The following is a 23,757-nucleotide window of genomic DNA, read 5'->3' on the forward strand; positions in this document are numbered from 1 at the left end:
TAATTTTGTGGGAACGGGGTGTAATATACAGGACGATGATTTGGATGATGTTACTAATTTAGAGAGCTCTTCTATTGTAGTAGGTTTAAATGATTCAAGATGTTCGTATGGTAATCTAGTGTTAAATGTACTATTGGGTAGAGTGGTGGCTGCTTGCGTAGTTTCTATGTTTTCCCTAATAACCATAATTTTGTTAGTAAAGAAGTTCATGAAGTCGTTACTATTGTGTTGTAGTTTGGTATTGGTTTCTGTTTGTTTTTTTGTTTCTAGTCAGTTTCGCAACTGTGCTAAAGAGGAAACGAGGGTTGTTATGATTTTCTTTAATAACCGTACTGAGATAGGTAGGTCTGGCGGTTTTTATAGCCTGTCTGTAGTGTTGAACACTCTCTTTCCATGCTGAACGCCATACCTCTTACTTTGTGCTTCGGTAGTTTCTTTCCATTTTTCTAGCTACTTTTTTAAGGGCTGCTGTATGATGGTCATACTATGGAGCTGGCGTTTTTTCTTTGATTCTCTTTTTTCGAATGGGAGCAACGGCATCCAATGTGCTAGAACAAACATTGTTCAGGTTTTCTATTATAATATCCAGATCTTCATGGTTATCTGCTACATATTTCATTTGAGACAGGTCTGGAAGAGTTCTGTCTTTAGTGGTGGAAATTATTGTTCTGGCTAATCTGTAGCATGTTGTAGACTGAGTGATCCTATCTAGAAGTACAGTGTATGACACAAGGCAATGGTCTGAAACTGCATCGCTCTGGGGTGATATTTCGATGTCATTAATATTGAGTCTGAGTGACAGAATTAAGTCTAATGTGTGCTTACGAGTATGCGTGGGCCCTGACATGTTGTGTTTAATTCCGAGTGAATTTAGAACATCCATAAACGCACGTCCTAATGCATCTTTTGGGTTATCCACATCATGGATATTAAAGGTGCAATTTGTAAGATATTTGCAGTAAAATCTCCAAAAACCACTAGGCCGGTGTTATATATTTTGTCCAGCTGATTACTATCAATATCTGTAATGTTTTCAACTACTTGTAAATCATGAGAAAATTTCCATTCAAAACATTGACACGGGGCAGTGCAGTCTCCTGTCAATGACGTTAATATCCATGTGACCCTTTGCCACCGCCTGACGTAAACCACATGACAACAGTGGTCGAGCTCGAAAAAATAAAATGGCGGCCAAGGAAGCAGCTGGAGCACAAATTTAGTGAAAATAAATGTATATTTTCACTTTTTAAGCATTTTAATTGCATTTCTAGCGAGAAATTAGTATTGTAGTTTTCAAATATGTGATTAGTTATCACAAAGGCGCTCTCTGTTTATATTTCAAACACGCTGCCTTTGAAGTGCGTCGGAAAGCCTTTCTCTGAGCGGCCTTCAGGCCTCCGAGGCCGAAGTCATTTCCTCAAGAGGCAGCAAGGCAACAAGTCCTCACTGCCTTGAGTTTTTGGACGCAGCGAGCCAGTGTTGTGGAGAAATTCGGAACTATGCGATAGCGCCTGTCGGGCTACGCGCTTGCTTATGAACTTATGGATATCTCTGTACCGTCTGCCGCTGGTTGTGTCAGCTCCTGTAAGCATATGGGCCAACCAAACGACCCAAGAAGAGTTTGGAACAAAACGAGGGAGGATCAATTTGTTGTTGCATTATCTGGATGGAGAGAGCTTCACGACAACATTTAACTAGACCGAGATTTTGATCCTGCTTGTGTTTTACGCGATGGGTGAGTTGTTTTGATTCGTAACCCTTCAAAAAACGTATGCTATTATATTGATCACAACATTAGTGTGTAGATTGTAATCAGCGCGTCTTCCCGCGGACGATATGCACATCAAAAGGTATTGTACAGCAATATAAATGGTCATTTTAAGACACTTCACAATAAGATTTGTACTGTCAATACATTATGTCAAAAATCATTGTAGATTGTAAGTTGAAAACTTAATTCTGTGCTGTGTTTACCATCGAATTTGGACTAATACTGTAATATCAATATGACTAACAATTTCGTTTTGAACATCACATATAAACTTACATAATGAAATAAACCAGCCATTCCCAAACTGTGGTCCGCGGACCACTAGTGGTCCGTGAGGGTACTGCAGGTGGTCCGTGAAAAGGCAAAATAAGAATATGTATATTTTAATATACAAACTCGTTCATATTTTGGGCGAACGTGTACTGCTGCCAAATAAACGTTACTGTGAACTCATTCATTCTGGTGCCTGTGAACGGCACGCTCTCTCAGTTTAACGTCGTTCAATAGGGTGCCAGATTTGTATATTCTTCCAGGCGAAAACCCGACTAAAACACACAGTAAACAGGCCTTAATGTGTAGCGGAAAAAACACCCAATCTGGCAACACCGCCACCACTCGGTGTTCACCAGTCACGCTGCATGCGTCATCACAACAACACAGACGTTTCTGAAATTCCTGCTGCGCAACTCAAATAGTTTAACATTAAATAACATCATATTTGTCCTAAATCGTTAACGATTAACTTAGGCTGCTAACGCATATTCCGCATCTTGAAATAGACTTTGACTAAGCTCACGCTATTTAACGTGCACGTGTGGTGTGCAATACCTGCGAGTTGTCAAACACGCAATGCCTCGCAGCTCTTCTCGCCCGGGGTGCGACCCCCACCCAGCTAGCCTTTCAAGGTATGTGTAAGCAAATACAAAAATTAAAAGACAGTCAATGCTAATGTAAACCCTGGTTGGATAAGGATTTAAAGTTGGACATGAAGATGAAATCTGACGCATTTAGCTTCAGTGTTAAAACTGATCAAATAATTGCTGTCTGTGGTGGTTCTATATGGGCTATAATGGCAATCATTTAAAAATAATAATATGGGAAAAAATAACTATAAATTTGTTCATTTTTGGAACTGTGACCTAGTTTAACATTTTCAAATATGAACTATGAACTGAACTAGTTCATTTTAAAATTTGTGAACTGTGAACTAAACTAGTTCATGTAGAAAGTAAACTTTCCCAACACTGTGAATATGTATATAAATAATTATGATATAAGGTTAAGAAACCTGTTGTACTGATGTGATGACCAGTTATAGTTTTAGTGCTAGTAAGCCTATTTTGATGTGCAGATTAATTCAGGACTTTGTGTAGACATATTTTATAATAAGTATTATGAGGTGGTCCGCGAAAATTCTTGATTACAAATAGTGGTCCACACACACAAAAAGTTTGAAAACCCCTGAAATAAACGATGTCATCAAACGCAACATTTATAAGACTTGATTACCTTACGTGATTTCTCGTTCGCGTCTGATTGATGGCCATCAGTGGTTGAGTTAAAGACTACAAATCCCATAATTCCACGCTGCTTCAGAGCGTCAGTAAACAACATCATTGTTATTGTTTGATCTGGCGCCATCTAGCGGCGAAAATAATACAAACTGCATCTTTAAAATCGCCAACGATAAGAGCTTTATCTACAGTGACTGTAAGCTCAGATAGGAAGTCTGCTATTTCTTTAAGAAAATCTGTGTGGTGGCCCGGAGGCCTATATATGGTAGCTAAAATGAACGAAAGATGTTTGTTGTTACGATCAGTTATTTCCATATTTAACAGTATTATTTCAAACGAATTAAATTTTAGTTCGGATTTATGGTTTACTTTAAATATTTTGTTGTATATTGTAGCTACACCACCCCCTCTCTCTTTTAGACGAGGAACGTGTTTATAATAATAGTCTTGTGGGGTGGATTCGTTTTAACTGATGTAATCGTCTGCTTTATGCCAGGTCTCTGTTAAACAGAGTGCATCTAAATTTTGGTCTGTAATTATTTCATTGATAATAGGTTCTTTCGTAAGCAATCTAATGTTTTAAGAAGTCAGAATTTTAACATTTGAGTTTCATCTGTTAATGTATTGTGTTCTAATTTTATGTTATTAAGATTTGTACGAGACGAGGTAAATGGTGCTCTGTATTTATTTGTTCGAGGAACAGACACAGTCGAGATGTGCTGGTACTCTGGTAAAAAAGGCTCTATGTGCTGGGATATATGTGATCTTGACATGTATATATATATATTCGAATCTCAAAACTGAAAATCAAATGTCAACCCACAGACGAATATTTGAATAATCGAATATTCTGGTCCAGCCCTAATTGGGACACTGTTCAGTTATTTTCCTGTGATGTGGCTGCTTAAGTGTCAGGAAATGAACTTCAGAGTCAAGTGCAAGTTAACAATATTTATTTAGAAAGGAGATAGAGAACTGGAGAGCAAAGTCACTGGTAGATCCACACACGGCACACACCCGTTGACTCACTCTAGATGATAACGCTACTGTGGGAATGAAGCACTCCCACAGTAGGAGAGAGTGAGTCGGCGCTACACAATAATCCACTGTGAAATCCTGATGTAGAAAAGCCACCCGGAAACCATTGGTCACCGCCTAAAAACGAAGCGAACCAGCGGTTCCGAGAAACAACAGTCGTTAGAGTCAAGGTAATCCACAATGGTAAATAGGTGTACTCCACTCACGGGTGATGATGCAAACCGGAGAGAGACAGAGACAGCTGGTATACCGCCTAGAAACGAGGCGAACCAGCTGTACCGAGAGACAAACAAAGTCAATGAGATCCAGTACTCCAAAAGCGAGTGGTCCGGGTGAAGACGAGTCCCCGAACGCCGAAAACCAAACCTGGGGTAACAAGAGGAAGAGACAGAGAGCGACTGACAAGACAAGGCAGGGCAGCAGGACTGTGATAAAACAATGAGCGCGCAACGAAGGACAGGACTACGTGCAATATAAAGGAAAAGGTAAACGAGACACCACCGGTGAACAATTACCGAAACAAGGGGGCGGAGTTAGTGAACACACGAGGAACCGGCACCACAGGTAAACAACACACACACACACAGATCACACAGCCATCGATCACCCAGCAGTCATGACAGTAGCCCCCCCTCCACGACCGGCACCAGACGGACCGGGAGACTCACCCTGTTGCCGACGGAGGTCCTCGATCAGCCCAGGATCCAGCAAATCCCGAACCGGAACCCAGCTCCTCTCATCAGGACCGTATCCTTCCCAATCCACTAAATACTGAAATCCTCTGCCCCTGCGGCGGGAGTCTAGTAACCTCTTAACAGTATAGACAGGGGCACCATCCACTAGACGAGGGGCGGGGGGATTAGGGGCAGAGACAGGAGGGTTATAGCGAGCAAACATCACAGGTTTAACCTTGGATACATGAAAAACAGGGTGAACCCGACCAAGAGAAAGGGGTAACTTAAGCTTTATCGTCACCGGATTAATGACCTTAGAAATACTGTATGGCCCAATGAATCTCGGAGCCAGCTTACGAGAAGGCTCACGGAGAGACAGATCCTTGGTAGAAAGCCATACCTTTTGACCACAAACGTAACGGGGTGGAGGTCGCCGATGACGATCATCTGCAGCTTTGGTTCGTCTGGAATTAGATAATAACAGTGTCTTAGCTCTCCTCCAGGTGCGTCTGCACCTGCGTACGAAAGCTAACGCAGACGGAACCGCTGCCTCGGGCTCCTGTGATGGAAACAGGGGAGGTTGATAACCGATGGAAAGTTCAAACGGGGATAAATTGGTAGACGTAACGGGAAGAGAATTATGAGAATACTCAACCCACGGGAGCTGATCGCACCAGGAATTCGGATATTGTGACGACAGACAGCGGAGCGTTCTACCGAGATCCTGATTAGCCCGTTCGCATTGCCCATTGGTCTGCGGCTGATAACCAGAAGACAAGCTGGCCGTGGCGCCAATTTGTCTACAAAACTCCTGCCAAAAACGAGAGATGAACTGAGGACCCTACGTCAGTCCTACGTCTGACACTACGTCAGTCGGAATACCATGTAACCGAAAGACGTGATTAATCAAAACCTGAGCCATCTCTTTTGCAGAAGGTAGCTTGGGCAGGGGAATGAAATGAACCGCCTTCGAAAAACGATCCACTACAGTTAGAACAACAGTGTTACCATTAGATGCCGGTAAGCCAGTGACAAAATCAAGGGCTATATGAGACCAGGGGCGGGAGGGCACGGGCAAAGATTTAAGCAGACCAGCGGGTGGTAAATTAGATGCTTTATTACGAGCACAAACCGAACAGGCTAGTACAAACTGTCTGACGTCAGTGGACATAGAAGGCCACCAAAAACGCTGACGGACGGCAGCCAACGTTCTCCGAATACCTGGATGGCCGACAAACTTGGACTCGTGACCCCACCGGATGACATCGGAACGTAACCGCTCAGGAACCCATAGGCGACCCGCTGGACACCCCTCCGGAACTTCCCCCTCCCGGCCGGCCTCTCTCACCCGCTGTTCAATTCCCCATACGAGGGCGCCGACCACCCTCCCCTCCGGGAGAATGGTCTCCGCCCTCTCCGAATCGGACTTCTCGAACAGACGGGAGAGAGCATCAGGTTTGGTATTTTTCGAGCCAGGCCGGTACGAGAGGGTGAAGTTGAAACGATCAAAGAAGAGTGCCCAACGAGCCTGCCTAGATGTTAGTCTTCTGGCCGAACGGATATATTCAAGATTTTTATGATCCGTCCAGACCAGAAAGGGCTCCGAGGTTCCCTCCAACCAGTGACGCCATTCACCCAAAGCGAGTCTAACCGCCAACAGCTCCTGATTCCCTATGTCGTAATTACGTTCTGCTGGGTTTAACCGGTGAGAGAAAAAAGCACACGGATGTACTTTCCCATCAATAGACGATCGCTGTGATAAAACGGCGCCTACCCCGACATCAGATGCATCCACTTCCACTATAAATTGTTTAGCCGGATCGGGAATAGAGAGGACAGGCGCAGAGATGAACCGGGACTTTAACACATCAAAGGCCTCCTGAGCCTCTCTATTCCAACGGAAACATACGTTAGGTGAAGTGAGAGCAGTAAGAGGCTTAGCGATCTGACCAAAATTTCTGATGAAACGCCGATAAAAATTGGCGAACCCCAGAAATCGCTGAAGCTCCTTCCGAGTGTCGGGTACTGGCCAATCGGCAACCGTCTTAACCTTAGCGGGATCGGGACAAATTTCTCCCTCGGCAATAACAAAACCCAGAAACGAAACCGACTTCCTGTGGAACTCGCACTTCTCCGCCTTAACGAATAGTTGATTCTCTAAAAGCCATTGTAAAACCATGCGAACGTGCTGAGTGTGTATCTGCATGGAGGGAGAAAAGATGAGAATGTCATCGAGATACACAAAGACAAATCTGTTAATCATGTCGCCCAGCACTTCATTGACCATGGTCTGTAAGACAGCTGGAGCGTTACAAAGACCGAACGGCAGAAGGGAATATTCCCAGTGTCCTGAGGGTGTATTAAAGGCTGTCTTCCACTCATCGCCCTCTCTAATACGTACCAAGTGATAAGCGTTGCGCAGATCTAGCTTGGTAAATACGCGCGCTCCCTGTAATAACTCGAATGCTGATGACATTAATGGCAAGGGGTACTTATTCTTAACAGTAATGTCATTCAGCCCTCGATAATCAATGCACGGACGAAGAGACCCGTCTTTCTTCTTTACAAAGAAAAATCCAGCACCAGCTGGAGACGAGGAGCGGCGAATGAGACCGACTTTAAGAGCGTCATTGATGTATTTATCCATAGCCTCTCTTTCTGGTTTAGCTAGGGAAAATATGCGACCCTTAGGCGGAGAAGTGTTGGGAAGTAGTTTGATCTCGCAATCATACGACCGATGAGGAGGCAGAGAAGTGGCCCGGGACTTACTGAAAACCTGATACAGATCCGAGTACTCCGCCGGGACCCCTGAGAGATCGACAGCCGGAACCTGCGAGACAGAACAAGAGACAAGAGAAGGAGCAGGACCAAGACGAGAAACATAACACGAAGACTTCCAAGATAACACAACATTGTTCTGCCAATCAACGTGAGGATTATGTTTGGATAACCAGTCATGACCTAATATGACTGGTGATTGAGAATCCTCTAAGATGTAAAACTCGATTTCCTCACGATGATTGCCAGAAACAAACAAACTCACAGGGGGTGTACGGTGCGTTATCACAGCCATATGCTGGCCCTTCAATGTCCAGGCAGACAAAGGAGAGGAGAGAGGAATGAATGGAATACCCCAGGACTTGGCCAACCCAGCATCCAAAAGACACGCCTCCGCACCGGAATCCAGCAACGCCTGTGACGGGAAAGAGTTAATAATAACAGGTAGAGTAGTGCTGTTAACGGAAGATTTAAATGACGATGCGCCCACCGAGACTCCCAGGTTCATCGGCGGGCGTGAGCTTTTTACCGGACATGTAGCTGCCAGATGCCCCGGCTTGCCACAATATAAGCAGAGACCATTAGACAGCCAACAATTTCTCTCACCAGCAGAGATACGAAACTTGCCCAGCTGCATAGGCTCCTCGGAGGGCGTCTCTGAAGCGGTCTCCCCTGGTTCCGACATCAGATGGCGAAACGAGCGACGCAGATCTCTCTGCCGATGGCGAGACTCAACCCTCAGAGCCAGATCGATGGCAGCCTCCAGTGACGTGGGTGGCTCCCTCTGTGCATTCTCGTCTTGAATGCCCGGTGTCAGACCCTCGAGGAATTGCGCTCTTAATGCCGCGTCGTTCCAGTTGCAGCAAATAGCGAGAGTCTTAAATCTTATAGCAAAGTCTGTAACGGATTCATTACGTTGCCGTAATCTCACCAACTCAGCCGCTGCCATGTCCCCCTTGAGTGAGCGATCAAACAATTTTAACATCTCCTCCTCAAGAGCCTCGAATGAGAATGTAAATGGAGCTTTAGCCCCCCAGGCGGCCATACCCCAGTCTCTCGCTCTTCCCGTGAGTAACGTCAGAACATAGGCCACCTTGGAAGTGGATGAAGAAAATTGACGGGGTTGGAGCGCAAAGACGAGAGAGCACTGTTGCAAAAAGGATCTGCAGGTGTTGGGGTCGCCATCGTAGGTGGGGGGTGTTGCCGTGTGTGGCTCCCGTTCAATTGAGACGGCTCCTCCGGATGAGGCTGGGGCTTCATGGTGAGGAGTCACTTGGTCCAATCGATTGCTGAGCTCTTTAAGTTGCTCAGACCAGATACTGAAATCTCTGGCAGCAGCAGACAATAACGACGAATGTTGGTCGATGGCCGCCCCCTGCTGGTGAAGGGCGGTCTGCACCTCCAGACTCTCTAAACTTGCTGACTCCATTCGTGGCGCGCTCATCTGTCAGGAAATGAACTTCGGAGTCAAGTGCAAGTTAACAATATTTATTTAGAAAAGGAGATAGAGAACTGGAGAGCAAAGTCACTGGTAGATCCACACACGGCACACACCCGTTGACTCACTCTAGATGATAACGCTACTGTGGGAATGAAGCACTCCCACAGTAGGAGAGAGTGAGTCGGCGCTACACAATAATCCACTGTGAAATCCTGATGTAGAAAAGCCACCTGGAAACCACTGGTCACCGCCTAAAAACGAAGCGAACCAGCGGTTCCGAGAAACAACAGTCGTTAGAGTCAAGGTAATCCACAATGGTAAATAGGTGTACTCCACTCACGGGTGATGATGCAAACCGGAGAGAGACAGAGACAGCTGGTATACCGCCTAGAAATGAGGCGAACCAGCTGTACCGAGAGACAAACAAAGTCAATGAGATCCAGTACTCCACAAGCGAGTGGTCCGGGTGAAGACGAGTCCCCGAACGCCGAAAACCAAACCTGGGGTAACAAGAGGAAGAGGCAGAGAGCGACTGACTGACAAGACAAGGCAGGGCAGCAGGACTGTGATAAAACAATGAGCGCGCAACGAAGGACAGGACTACGTGCAATATAAAGGAAAAGGTAAACGAGACACCACCGGTGAACAATTACCGAAACAAGGGGGCGGAGTTAGTGAACACACGAGGAACCGGCACCACAGGTAAACAACACACACAAACAGATCACACAGCCATCGATCACCCAGCAGTCATGACACTTAAGCATGTTGTGATAATTCACAGCTGTTATTCATCAACAACTGGCAAAACCAACATTTCTCTGACTTAATTTTTAAACACTTGTAAAATAAATTATTGTCAGTAAATCATGCGCCTTAAATGAAGTCTTAAATCACTTTTAACAGAAAACATCAAGTTTTTAAAATACAATTTGCATAAACACGTTAACAGTAAAACTCATGTATAGGGAAGAGCAGGGACGAAAGTACAATTTTTCAGAAACACTTAATTTTAAAAGATAATGTAGATATAACTACCGTAAACAAGTGTGGTCTATCAATATCAGGCGGAATTTTGAACAAATGTGAAATTTCACTTTGAACATAAGTAACGCATTGTTACTTTTGATCCTGTCAGCTGGGACGAAAGTAAAACACAGGTGGGTCAAAAGTAAGACAACAGTACAAGATAGATTTACACTTCAATCAGTCAATTGTGTCAACCAATCGCGACAGCTCTACTGTGATCCACTGAGTGGAATGTTTCATTTTATCATAAACTTCAGAGAAACAGATTTAATAGTGTACCATGTGCTTCTTATGTCTATAATTGTGTTTATATATGTCATTACATGGACCACCACAGCACGAAAACAATGTGGATTAAACAAATCACAATTATAAAAATTGCACTGACCGCCAAAGGCGCATTGAAGAGGTTTTGCTCCAGGGTTCCCGCGGGGTCTTAAAAAGCCTTAAAAGCATTGAATTTATGATTTTGGAAATAATACCTTAAAAAGACTTAAAAAAGTCTTAAATTTTGATGTCTTGGTCTTAAAAATTGTGCTGTATGTAACTTCTCCATATTGTATTTTTCCTTAAAAGTTTCTTTGTCAACCACATTTTGATTAAATCAGGGATGCAAACACATCGCTTTTCGGCGCCTGCGGCTTTTCATTATTAATGGCATTTTGGTTGCGAGCACATCGTGTCTCTCCCGATGAGTCTGCTGTTTCTCGATGAATTGGGTGCGACATGAAGCGAGTTCAGCGTCACATGTTTCTGAACTTGAGCAGAGTTGTATGCATAGAGGTTTTCACGGAGGACCGGGTCCGATTAACAGTATGTGTAAAACCCGAGGCGATCGGAAAACGGCTGTGATCAGAGTCAGTCAGCGCTAAAGTTCACGTGCAGTTTCAAGCTGCGTGCCTCCGTTTCTATTGCGATAACTACTGGCTTGGTTTGAAAGTCACGACCACGCGCTGCAGTTTCTTTCTCCGTCCCTTTGTTTAATAATATTATTATTAATGAACCATCTTTTTATATCTAAAAAGTTTGCTCAAAGATCACAGAGATAGTAGCAAAAAAGAAATGTGAATGTCAAGCCCATTGCACGAGCAAAGCTCAAGCTGACTCTAGATATAAAAAACGCAAAGCTATAATATAAAGTCACCAAACACTGGGACAGCAAGTAGACTTTTGAATCTAAAATAATAAGTGGATAAAGCTATTTTAATCTGCAAGAGAGGAATTAAAAGAGGCACTTTTACTGCTTCTGCTTTATCTAAAAAGGAAAGAAAACTACATAAACCATAACACACCAATTACATTTATAATCTCTAGACCTGCACTTTCTATCATTAATATACTATACATATTATTGTATTCAAAATAGTTTGATAAAAGGGGTCATCTACACAAGTATTGCTTGATATGTCAGTGCAAAAACAGTAAAGTGTTTTGTGATGCTTTGAATGAATGCAGCCAGATGGAAGGCCCTGGTTACGTTGCAGGAGGTGGCCAGGAAGAAGAGGAAGAAGGAGTAAAGCAAGAAGAAGTGCTAGATAGTTCAATAAGAGTTTTGGTTTAACATAAAAAAATGAAGTTGAATATTCCAAATTAATGTTGGCATCTTTTGATTTTCGAATTTCATTTTACTCTATATAACTAGTTTGGTAGGGATGGCAGGGGTCGGTGGCAATGTAGTCTAAGTATCTGGATATTTGCCTGGGTGCGGGGGCTTAGATTACCTTTCTCTTTTTTGAACATACATGTGTTTGCATCTCTGTTTGTTTAATAACGTAGTATAAATAAAGAGTGGCGGATCCAATAATTGAGAACGCAACACAGTCCCAGGTCATAGTACAAAATACTGCGAACACGTGATGCCTTCAGTAAATGAAGATCACCACAACCATAGACTGCAACACAACACAGCAACAGGCAAAGGAGAAGCGGGAAAAATCAAAGAAAATCTCAGAAATTCCTTAACAACTTAACATTGTTTGGCAAACTTTCTTGTGGCCTACTGAAATTTTTTTTTTCACACCTGCTTGGCTTATCATCTTTTTACCCATTTCACATCGGAAAAATAAATGAACACAAGTTCAAGGATTTTAGTTTTTCTTTGCTGGTAGGGATGTGAAATGGGTATTAATTTTTTATATAAATGGTCTTAAAAAGGTCTTAAAAAGACTTGAATTTAACTTGAAGAAACCTGTAGGAACCCTGTGCTCATAAACACATGTAAAATAAAGTAATGTGAAATTTTTATACTGTTATTAAACTGCACAGTGCGCTGCAAACACAGCCGGTGTGAAAGCACAATGGCCACACGCTGCTAACGCTTTCGGTGTGAAATGGTTGTAACGTTATGATATGTCTTCATTGATTGTCATTGATGGGTCAGTGAGCATAGTTACACGTCAGCCAGGACTATTCCGGTTTTAAACGGAATATTGGCGCCCGTAATAGTCCCTAACGTGACATGTAACTGTGTTCACTGTTATGCCGTGGAAATTATGTTGATGACTAAAAGCATCCATATAAATAAATCAAATCAAAACTCTGATATTTTATCATCTGAAGTGCAGTCACCCTTTGCCTAGAAATTGCAAAACCATGCTGTGTCATTTTATCAAGAAGCATCTTGAAGAGTTACTTTTAGGATGAATTTTGAAGAATATTGAACAAGTATTTTGGGTGACCCTTTTTATTTTTTTATTGAATTCTAGACATCAAGTTGTTGTTATTTTCATCTGAAAGAAGAATTACACAATGCACTTTTTTCAGTAAGCTAGGCTTATGATATGTAAATCAGCATGTATAAATTGTTATTAGTCAATTAATGTGGAGATAACCGAGAATCGAATTGGATTGGAAAATGAATCGTTCGATTAAGCAATGCATCAAAAAAAAAAATCGCTAGATTAATCGTACAAAAAATAATTGTTTATCCCAGCCCTAAAGTGGTACTGTAGAAACATTCACTCAGCAAGCTGGGTTTCTTTTATCAGAGCGACCACACACAGCAGTTATCTTTCATGGTTATATATGTGTGCAGTTTACAGAAGCTTTTAAAGGGCTTTGACACCATGGTACCATGTTGTGTTGTTCTTTTTGTTTCTTTCTCTGATGTTATTTTTGTCCCTCCTTTCATCACAGAGCTTAATATGCCATCTGTAATGTAAGAGAGTGCTTGGCAGTTTGTTTTTATGGATTGTATTTCAGAATACTGACAGTTGATTTAACACTCTTGGGTCGATGGTGGCATGGGCCCTGCAACCTCTTCTTTTTTAATCACTGTGCAGAGTGACTTAGATAACTCTGCTGATTTTGAACATATGATTTTTACATCATAATTTATGTTCACTCCCAATTAAAACAAAATGTTGAGCTTTTCGCAAAATTAAGAAAATAAACATGATGCACATTATCTCCCGCAGTGAAGTTATTTCAGAAACGCATTATAAAATTAGGTTCTGAAATACTTGTCAGACAAACAAAAGGTAAATGTCTACATAATGCTTGAAATCTTTTAAATGATGTAAGTGAAATCAAAAGCAGATATTCTAAGTAAACTGTATGCAAAGAAGGAGAGGTACAGTCTTTCTCTTGTTACTTCATTACCTGAAATGAGCTGAGATCACCACACCCTCGCATGATTGACAAGTAAAAGAGCTGAGACGAGTCATATGCATAGCACATGCCCGGCAGTCAAGGGACAGTCAATGCCTCATCCCATTTCTGCGTTCATTGCTCCTCACTGCAAGTTCTTTTAAATACTACGACAATGCACTGGCCAAGACATCCGCAAACACACAAAGCATATTTGCGCTTTGTGTTATTCTTATAAATAAGCTCAATTGCAAATGGGACATCTAAAACCTTGTTTTTTCCCGTGTGTCTCCGCACAGCAAGTTCATTACACGCACAGTGAACCAAATTGTTGCAGTGTGTGGCATGGGCGTATGGTCTGAGCACTGACAATCTGACCTTCCTCTTTGCAACCTGTAAAAGCAATGTTGACAGCACTCATGCATCTGCTTTTGAAGCCAGCTTCTGCACCTGACGCACAGCACAACGACTTCTTTGATCAACCCTTGCGTGTCCGAGTGGAAATAGTCTTGGAAAACCTCTCTATGACCCCGGCCACTAGGGGTGTGCCATATCATACCCTCCATGATAATATCGGTATAATTTTTTACATAAGAAATGTAATTTTGCAAAATAAATGATATAGCGATGTGGTGACGTATCGCGCATTTACATTCCATAAAGTGCACAGCACAGCAACAACACCTGAGAGCAAGAGCAGCATGTCAGCCACAAAAGTACAACCAAGCTGTAAAGGTACGCGAGGAGGAGATACTAGTAGCTGGTGATGTGCGGCCCAAAATTATTATTTTTCTCTGAATTCAGCGGGACTTTAGAGGGCCTAAACATGCTCGAAAACTCATGAAATTTTGCACAGATGTAAAGAGTGGTGAAAATTTACATGTGGTGTAGGCTTTGGAATTAGGGGTTGGAAAATAGCTCTATAGCGCCACCTACAAATTTTCAACGAAGCAGCCCTCGGACTGTGTTTGACGTACAATTACGAAATTCGGTATGCTTCTGTAGCATACCATGACAAGACCAACAAAAAAGTCTCTTGGAGCGAAGCCGTAAATCAAACAGGAAGTCAGCTATTCAGAGTTATTTTTGTGATTTGGGCGCAGTTTTTGTCATTTCCAGGCGTCATACTTTAATGAACTCCTCCTACAGTTTTCATCGGATCATCTTCATATTTGGTGAGTGTCATCTTAAGGCCTTTGTGATGCTAAATTGCGAAGGATTTGACTTTACGTAAAAATTTGCTGCAAAATAACATTACCCTATTCCTCCTATATTTACTCACTTAAATGCATATCCCCCACTGTTCACTGCTTTTCTAAGGCCATCGGCTGGCAGTGGCCATCGGTGCGAGGGCCCTTTCATCGCTGCTTGCAGCTTTATTACTCTATCGACACTATCGTCGTCGTCTTGCTTGCGAAATCTAAAATGTTTCCATACCTCGTAGTTTTTATGTGAAGGTGGCATCAACCTCAATGAAGCACCTGAAACCGCCATTTTAAGCACTGAATGAATGAATGACAAGCTTGCCTCTTGGTCCTTGGTAACATCGCGCAAGGCAAAAAGAGTGTGACATCTAGTGAAGAAGACTAGTAATTAGATTAACGTTAATCTTACATTCAATGTTTGCGGAAATAAATATGAAAGAAAAAATAGATTCTGCTCTTGAGAATCGATTTTGAATCGACCACGTAAAAAACAATGATTAATCGAAAAAAAATTTTTTCCCAGCCCTATTATTTTCAGAGGACAGCAAATCTATACTGCTATACAAGCAGCACATTGACTACTCTACAATATATCGAAATTTTAATTATCTAGTTTTAACCCTTGAGAAGATATACTAAAAAAATTGCTGAAATGTGAGGCGTATACTCACTTTTGCGTCATGTGTGTTGTGTGTACCTGGTAATTATCACAAAATGTTTCAAACCCCTTAATGAACGGCAGCAAATACATAAAAACAGACACTGACAAAAAGACAGTCAAATAATGGTAGCTGTATTGGAAGATAATGCTGCAAAAAACAACACTTTACATTTTCAGTCAAATTATTTCATGGGGTACGTTTTAGGTACTGTTTCTCCTATTTAATGAACATGTTCTGTGTTTCATAACACATTACTGCAGTTAGTAAAGTCATTTCCTCTGCCATTCTCTTATTTTCTCTGATTTTTCCTCTCTGCATCTCCCTGTTCTTTTCCAGATGTCTGTGGGGTTGCTGCCAGCGGGAAGGGGTGCGGCATGTCTGACATGTAATGGGATCTGCTCTGGCTTTCAGCCACATTCCTGGAGGTAATTTATTCTCTTGTTTAAAAAGAAAGAAAATAGAAGTTTTAATGTTTTTTTTCTAAATATTATGTATGCAGATAGCTATATTCACTGTGAGTTTGTTTGTTGTGAATGTTATCACAGTGATAATTTGCACTAAAAATGAAAAGAATGTTAAAGCACAGTTTTGAAACAGCATTGACTTATCAAGGCATTTAAAGCAAGAGTTTGTTTACACAACAAATGGCAGATAATGGGACTTGTCACTACCAACAACATCAGTTTGTTTGCATTATAACATACATTGTTGTGTAAAGAATGCAGTGTTCTTTAAAGTTTTTTTGTAGTTTCAGAACTAACTAAAAATATTTTTACACTTCTCATGATAACATAAAGATCTGTAACATTGCATCCCCTTTCTATCACTCACTTGATGTTGTCTCAATGAGGTGACATCTGGGGTTCGACCTCGGAAGACCAATTACTCTTTTTTCTAAAATTTGCATGCCAAATCCCACCTGGAATTTTTTTCTTCGTATCCAATCTGTAAACAGCAGTTCACCTGCTTCATCAGGATTTTTCCTTACCCGTGCTCTTGTGAATTTGCTTGGATTGGTATTAGGGATGTCAATTTATGCAATTTCCCATATTCGATGATTGTTTAAATTAAACGATTGAATAATCGTTAACAGTAATAGTGCAATAAGCCTTTACTGCAGTGGCATATAGTCATGACATAAAAGTGTGCGTAAAAAAGCCAGCTTCCTCACACAAATTAAAAGATTTTATTTTGTCTAAATAACATGCTATTGGGATTGTAAAATGAGTCAATGTAGTTGGTGTTTTGATAAAATCATCAATTTATCTCAATGAAATATGACGACTAACAGTTTATAACTCCGCCTTACATGGGTAGTCTAGCGTGTAGCGCCTCAGCCAGTCAATGATAATCAGTGAAACATGTTGCAAGCGTTCAAAGTGTAACCGCAGTCAGTTACAGTTTACATTTTACAGTTTCCTGCCAGAATTTAAGATTACATTTTAATCTGTTCATTAAAAACAGCTTCTGGTCTCCTTCCCTGGTGTAAAGCAGCATTAGCAGCATTGCTATGCTAAGCTACTAGGCTTCCCTGAAGAGGGTTTTTGCCATCAGAATCCTAACCGTATTTGCATTTTCTGTATCGGACCCTATCAGATCCACGGCAGATGCCATTTCGTTGCGTTGGCAGCCAGCCTCGCACAATATTAAAAAACCAGGTGTGTGTTTGGCATCGAGCATCATTGTGATCATGGCTAGTTTAACTTCTGTGCGCTCGCTTCATTTTTTTCTAAGGCTGTATATGTTTTGTGCAGGCGCCGCACACACGTGCATGACCTTGCTTATTTGAAAATCGTTAAATATTATCTTTTAATTCTTATCAGCAATTAATCGAAGATCAATTAATCAGATTATTATCAACAGCCTTATTAACCTCCTTCTGTTGCTCAAGTGCACAAGGACACACCAGCCAGCCCAGAGGGCTCACGTTCGGCACTCGTGAAGAGAATAAATTATGACTTGCATCATTGGAAAGTGGGTTTTCACAATTTAAAGCCAAGGAATTGACTGCTTTTACTTCTTTCAATGCAGCAGATGCTGAGATGTCGGCTGAGTTTTCGTGTGACATTTCCTGTTTCAATTTTGAAAGACCATTTCTGCAGGTTTGTTTTCCAAGGTCAGGTGTATCAGTATAGGGTCCATACCTTTTGTCTTTCCCTGTCCCCTTGCGTTCATGATCACGAGGCAGCCCTTTTGTCCTCTGAGAGAGCGATGAAGTCATATTTGTATCTACATCAAAGACTGGCTCATCCTAGCCCATTAACGAATTTTGTTTACGAATTGTACTTAACCACTTAGACTTCTTGGGGCTTTGGGTCAACTGAGAGAAAAGCAAGCTGTCCTATGTGTAGTAGGACTGTTGATTATAATCGTTTTTACAATGCAAGGTGATGCTGATGTGAACAATTACTGCGTTGATGCATTAAAACAAATAATCAATTAATTTAAAAGGTATCCATGCGCAAGGATAGAGTGTCAGTTAATGTGACAGCATTCAAAGAGCTGTACTTGCCCAAAGCACCATCTTCCGCCAGCGTTTAGATTTTTTTCTAGTAATAAAATAATTTAGTTCTGTTAGAGAGCCAATACTTAAAATAAAAACTGAATGTGTTTGCTGAATTAGTGCGAGCTGAACATGCATCACATTACAGAGCAGCAGATTTCATTTATTACTTGAGTGTGAAGCAATTGCAAAAGGCACATGCGTATTTGTTTGGTTAATACGGTTTAATGTTTAATTTGAGATTGTCGTTGTTTTGTTGTTGTGTTTTTTATTACGAATAATAATGAACCCATTGTTCAAGCAGCGATTGAAATGGACCAAGTCGGTTGTCCCGATGCTCAGATTGGACTGGCGAGCTTCTGTACAGATAACATGTTAGAAGTACTAGGGCACACTGACTCAAGCTCTTAATTAAAACAATTGTGGCCCTTACATTGCCGCTAATTTAAAAGTGTAAGTAAAAGGATAACTGCTGCACGCAGATTCATGAGTGATTTCACGAAGCTTAGGCAAGCACTGTATTTAAACAATTACTTCTAATTCAAAAGTAAAATGTACACGGCTACACATGCATTTATTAAGACCCCATCGTGGCTATATATGGTTGTAGCAACTCATAATGGAATAACTGCACATAAATGTAAAAACTGCAAATAATATAATACGTGTTACATTATTAGGTCTTTCTGTGTGACGTTGGCATGTTCGCTCTGTGTCAGCATGGATTAACTCTGGTTTTCTCCCACAGTCCCCAAAAACATGCAGGTTAGCTTGGAGATGTTAAAATTGCCCTTTCCCCAATTTGTGTGTTTCTCACCAAGAATATAGCCATATATGGTTGTAACAACTCATAATGGAATAACTGCACATAAGTGTAAAAATGGCAAATAATATAATAAGTGTACATTATTATTGTAATTAAATGTTCATAATGTAACCATTTCCTCATTTTTTTTTTACATAATCTAATAGGTTATTGTATGAGAAATGTATTACATCAGGGGCGCCCAATAGGTTCAACCAGTCAATTGCAAAGATAATGCTGGTAGATCGCACATAAGTTAACTCTCTGGGGTCTGACCATTTTGGGACACTGTCAGAAGTTTTGACATGCTCTTACAGTTGGTCTTTTTTCAGTTGCTTTAAACATATTAATGGCTAATAGCACACAACATTGCATTCAGCACAAACTGTGCTAAAATAATGTGAGTAACATGTGTACATGTTTGTATTTTTAAGAAAATTATGTTTATGCATGGTTAGTAAAAAAAGTTGCTGAAATAAGGCCAAGGAACATATAGTAAACATATTTTTTCAACAAAAAAAAGGATCTTGTAGAGTTGGGAATTTGCTACAAAAAGATGTAAAAATCATTTACCCACTCATTCACATAAAACAATATATTGATTCAACAGCCCTGCGGTGGTGTGCACATCACAAACTATGAAAAATATAAAGTACAATCTCACCCAGTAAGATGTCAACAGGTTCGTGTTAACGCAAACGGCCAGCAGACGCGGAGTTAGTGCGCTATTTGCAAGGGAAGGCAACTGATATCAACAATGAGGCAAGATATTGACCATTTCTCAATCCGAGGTCGAATAGCTTTAGCCTTTTTGCTGTCTTTGGAAAACTTTTAAGCATTCTCAAATACATTTGGAGATGAGCATGATGTTGAGACCCTGGCCACAGACTTGGGAAAGCTGTTTCAGAGAATCCATCAGCAGAGGTGGGTAGAGTACCCAAAATCTGTACTCAAGTAAAAGTACAAGTACTTATACAAAAATGTACTCCAGTAAAAGTAAAAGTATCAAATCCAATTATTTACTTGAGTAAGAGTATAAAAGTATTAGATGAAAAAACTACTCAAGTAGTTAGTTACTCGTTACTTCCGATCTGATAAAGAAGTAGCGCAAAAGCACTGAATTTCAGACTACTTGGAGGGTTTTCACAAACCTCTCCTTAAAAGTCTCATTGTTCTGCTTATATACAAGTAAAGCAGCCTATTTCAGTCCTGCAATTGGTACATTATCACATAACGTGTCATTTGAGAAAAAATCTCAAACACGCACACAGATGTTTTCTGATGGTTAACTCTGTATTTATTTTCATGTTCACAACACAAACTTGTCAGCATCTGCCTTTAAACATGCAAACATTAAACAAAAAGGAACGTGTGTGTCTGTTCATTTTCATTGCCATTAAAGTGCAATTACTGAACATAAACAGGAGCTTAATAAAAATGATCATTTTAGAATTTCATATGGAACTTATCTATTTGTGCAAATCAACTCTACATTTACTATAATATATAATACATGTTTCTTTAAAATCAAACTTTATTCATTTATTTTTATTCATTCATTCTTAAGGAAGGATTTAAATAAAATACAATCCCGTTTTTATTTGAATGTATTTTCTACACATTAGTGTCCGGATTTGTGTATAAATGCAAGATGTCCTTACATTATGTTGTTCAGTTTGTTTAGTTGTGGGGAAATGATATGGAAATGTGCAGATGTGAACGTGCTGTTTCTATGGTTTAACTTACACTAGGTTTTGTCATCGCTTGCAAAAACTCGGACAGTGTTTCACATAATAGTGTTCAAATATACATTACTGACACTTACCACTTCAGTTTGGATCTTGAATTCCTGTACGGTGAGATGTCAGCTCGTTTAACAAAGCATGCATCACATTATGAAACTATTCTTTTTGACCTCTTGGAGTGAAAACATAGACCGAACTTGAAGCCACGCATGATCTGCCTCCGATATCTCGCACAACGCACACGCGCCCTCATTTGCTTCTCCTATCATCTACACGTGGTCGCCCGCTAAAGGGTGACCGCGCGGTCGCGCGCTAAAGGATGACGCAGCCTGTCTCGCGAAACTTTCGAACACGCCCTATAAAGTTTAAAATAATATATATATTCATTAATTATTACCATTTGAAAGTAGCGCAGTAACGCCCCCAAATGTAGCGAAGTAAAAATACAGTTTTTTCACTAGAAATGTACTTGAGTAAGAGTAAAAAGTACCCATCCTTAAATTTACTCTAAAAGTACTAGTTACCCAAAAAATTTACTCAAATAAATGTTACAAAGTAAATGTAATTTGTTACTACCCACCTCTGTCCATCAGCATTGGAGGATGATTTAGCACTGCAGTCTGACATTAAAGTGAAGGCAAGATCCACTGGACAGTTTTGGAACTTTCTTGCAGAAGTAAAATATCCAAATATCAGAAAATGTGCCACCCCATTGATTGTACTGTTTGGCTCAAATTATTTATGAGAGTCTTTTCTCACATGAAGATTATTAAGTCAAAACACTGGTCAACCATGACTGATGACAATTTGAAAGCCTGTTTGAGACTAGCTACAAGTGTATACTGTCCAGATTATGCAAAACTGTCTGATTCAATTAAGTGCAAGTCATCAGAATAAGATTAACAGCCTGGCTATTGTATTGTGCTGTATTTGTTTTGAGTTTAGGGTTAAATACAAATTATACCATTACTGTTATTGCTGAATTGTTAAATTACACGTGCAATATATACAGCACAGTCCTAACAACCATTTGAAATGTAATAAAAAAAAGCTGTTTTTAGCTGGTGGATCTTGTTGGGTTTATAATTTAAAAGTAGATCATCATGCAAAAAATCTGGGCACCCCTGTATAACATTATGAACACACTGTGGTCATGTATAATGTATGTGCAGTTCATAAGGTAATACCATAATTTAAAACAATGTTTATGTAATGAATGGTAGGTTACCATTTATCCTACCACCAGGTGGCACCCACTCCATCAACTGGATTATGGACACTCACTAACTGCTTCTACTTTCACTTCCTGTTCTTTGTATATTTAACCATGCCATTCGAAGAAGAAGAAAAAGAAAAAGAAAAAGAAGAAGAAGCAGCAGCAGAAGCAAAAGAAGCAGAAGCCTTCCATTGTATTGCCATCGTTTCATGTTCATATTTTGGATTTTGAACTTTGCCTGTTTTTGGATAATGTCTTTGGATTACCCTTTTGTCTTGTTTGCCTGGTTTGTCAATAAACTTCTGCACTTGGACTCTACCACAGTCTCAGCACGTTACAGAATACTTAGCCTCTACCTGAATCCAGTGGAAGTTTACACAACCATGGACCCAGCGGTTTCGATATCCGAACTATGCCAAAGTAATGGATCTGTTCAGGAGTTTACCGCTAAGTTTTAGAGTTTGGCGTCTCAGACTGAATACCCGAAACGATGCCTTCGGGCATGGTACTGGCTGGGACTCAATTCCACATTAGATTTATCAAACCAAAGACTATTTATTTAATGCTGTTCAATCAGAGCCTCCTCATGTCCTCCCTGACTCTGTTTATGTCACGCCTGTTTTGCCACAGCCAGTAAAAGCCATGCCTGTTTTGCCAAAGACAATTCAAATCATGTCTGTATCTAAGATGGCCGCCACCATGCCTGTCCCTGTACCTAAGATAGCTGTCACCATGCCTGCTCCTGTTTTTAAGATGGCTACCGCCATACCTGCACCTGTTGTTAAGAGGGTTTCCCTCAACCACACCTGTTCTTCAGAAGGCCGTTGTTATATCTGCACCTATTCACAAGATGGTCGCCACACACGAGGCACTCCACAAGATGGTCGCCACACACGAGGCACTCCACAAGATGGCCGCCACACCCGAGCCACTCCACAAGATGGCCGCCACACCCGAGCCACTCCACAAGATGGCCGCCACACCCGAGCCACTCCACAAGATGGCCGCCACACCCGAGCCACTCCACAAGATGGCCACCACACCTGAGCCACTCCACAAGATGGCCGCCACACCAGCCTCTTCAGTTCATGTCAGGACCCAAAGGATTGGACTCACGGTCCTGACCCACCCGCCAACCCACATTTGGACTCCCTGCCTCACGGTCCTGGCCCACTCAGCCCACCCCTTTCATGATTATGTACTGTTTTGGTTTAGGAACACCAGGTGGTGTTCCTAGAGGGGAAACTGTAATGAATGGTATGGCAACCATTCATCCTACCACCAGGTGGCGCCCACTCCATCAACTGGACTATGGACACTCACTCACTGCTTCTACTTTCACTTACGGTTCTTTGTGTTTTTAACTATGCCATTCATGTTGCTTAGTATTGTTAGTAGTAACTTGCATTACCAAGCCTTTCATTGTTTCATGTTCATGTTTTGGATTTTGATCTTTGCCTGTTTTTGGATAACGTCTTTGGATTACCCCTTTGGTCTTGTTTGCCCGGTTTGTCAAACTTCTGCACTTAGATTCTACTACAATCTCAGCACGTTACAGTTTACAATATAAACAATAATTTCAAAATAATTAAACAAATGTGAATGAACACGGAAAGTAGGGACACAAGTCGGATCTAGGGCATTTTGAGTAATTCACAGAAAACAGGCTTTAACGTTTTCACCTAAGTTTTCACTCTGCTTCTGGGAGTGACAATAGGGCTCATTTACATCTCATTTAGAAATCTATACCCCCGTTAGGGCTGTTTTGAGATACAGATGCTCTAGCAT

The 23,757-nt window shown here is 41.1% G+C and overlaps 1 protein-coding gene across 2 annotated transcripts in view; it reads left to right on the plus strand.

Annotated features, from left to right (window-relative positions):
* Positions 1–23,757, plus strand: part of lmcd1 (LIM and cysteine-rich domains 1) — a 158,394-nt gene that overhangs the window by 22,115 nt on the left and 112,522 nt on the right. For both annotated transcript variants that reach the window (XM_065259357.1, XM_065259355.1), the window contains one exon: positions 16,037–16,125. In XM_065259357.1, coding sequence (XP_065115429.1) covers positions 16,037–16,125 — 89 coding nt within the window. The remainder of the gene's footprint in view (positions 1–16,036; positions 16,126–23,757) is intronic.

This window comes from Paramisgurnus dabryanus, chromosome 24, assembly GCF_030506205.2.
Source record: "Paramisgurnus dabryanus chromosome 24, PD_genome_1.1, whole genome shotgun sequence".
Classification (NCBI taxonomy): domain Eukaryota; kingdom Metazoa; phylum Chordata; class Actinopteri; order Cypriniformes; family Cobitidae; genus Paramisgurnus; species Paramisgurnus dabryanus.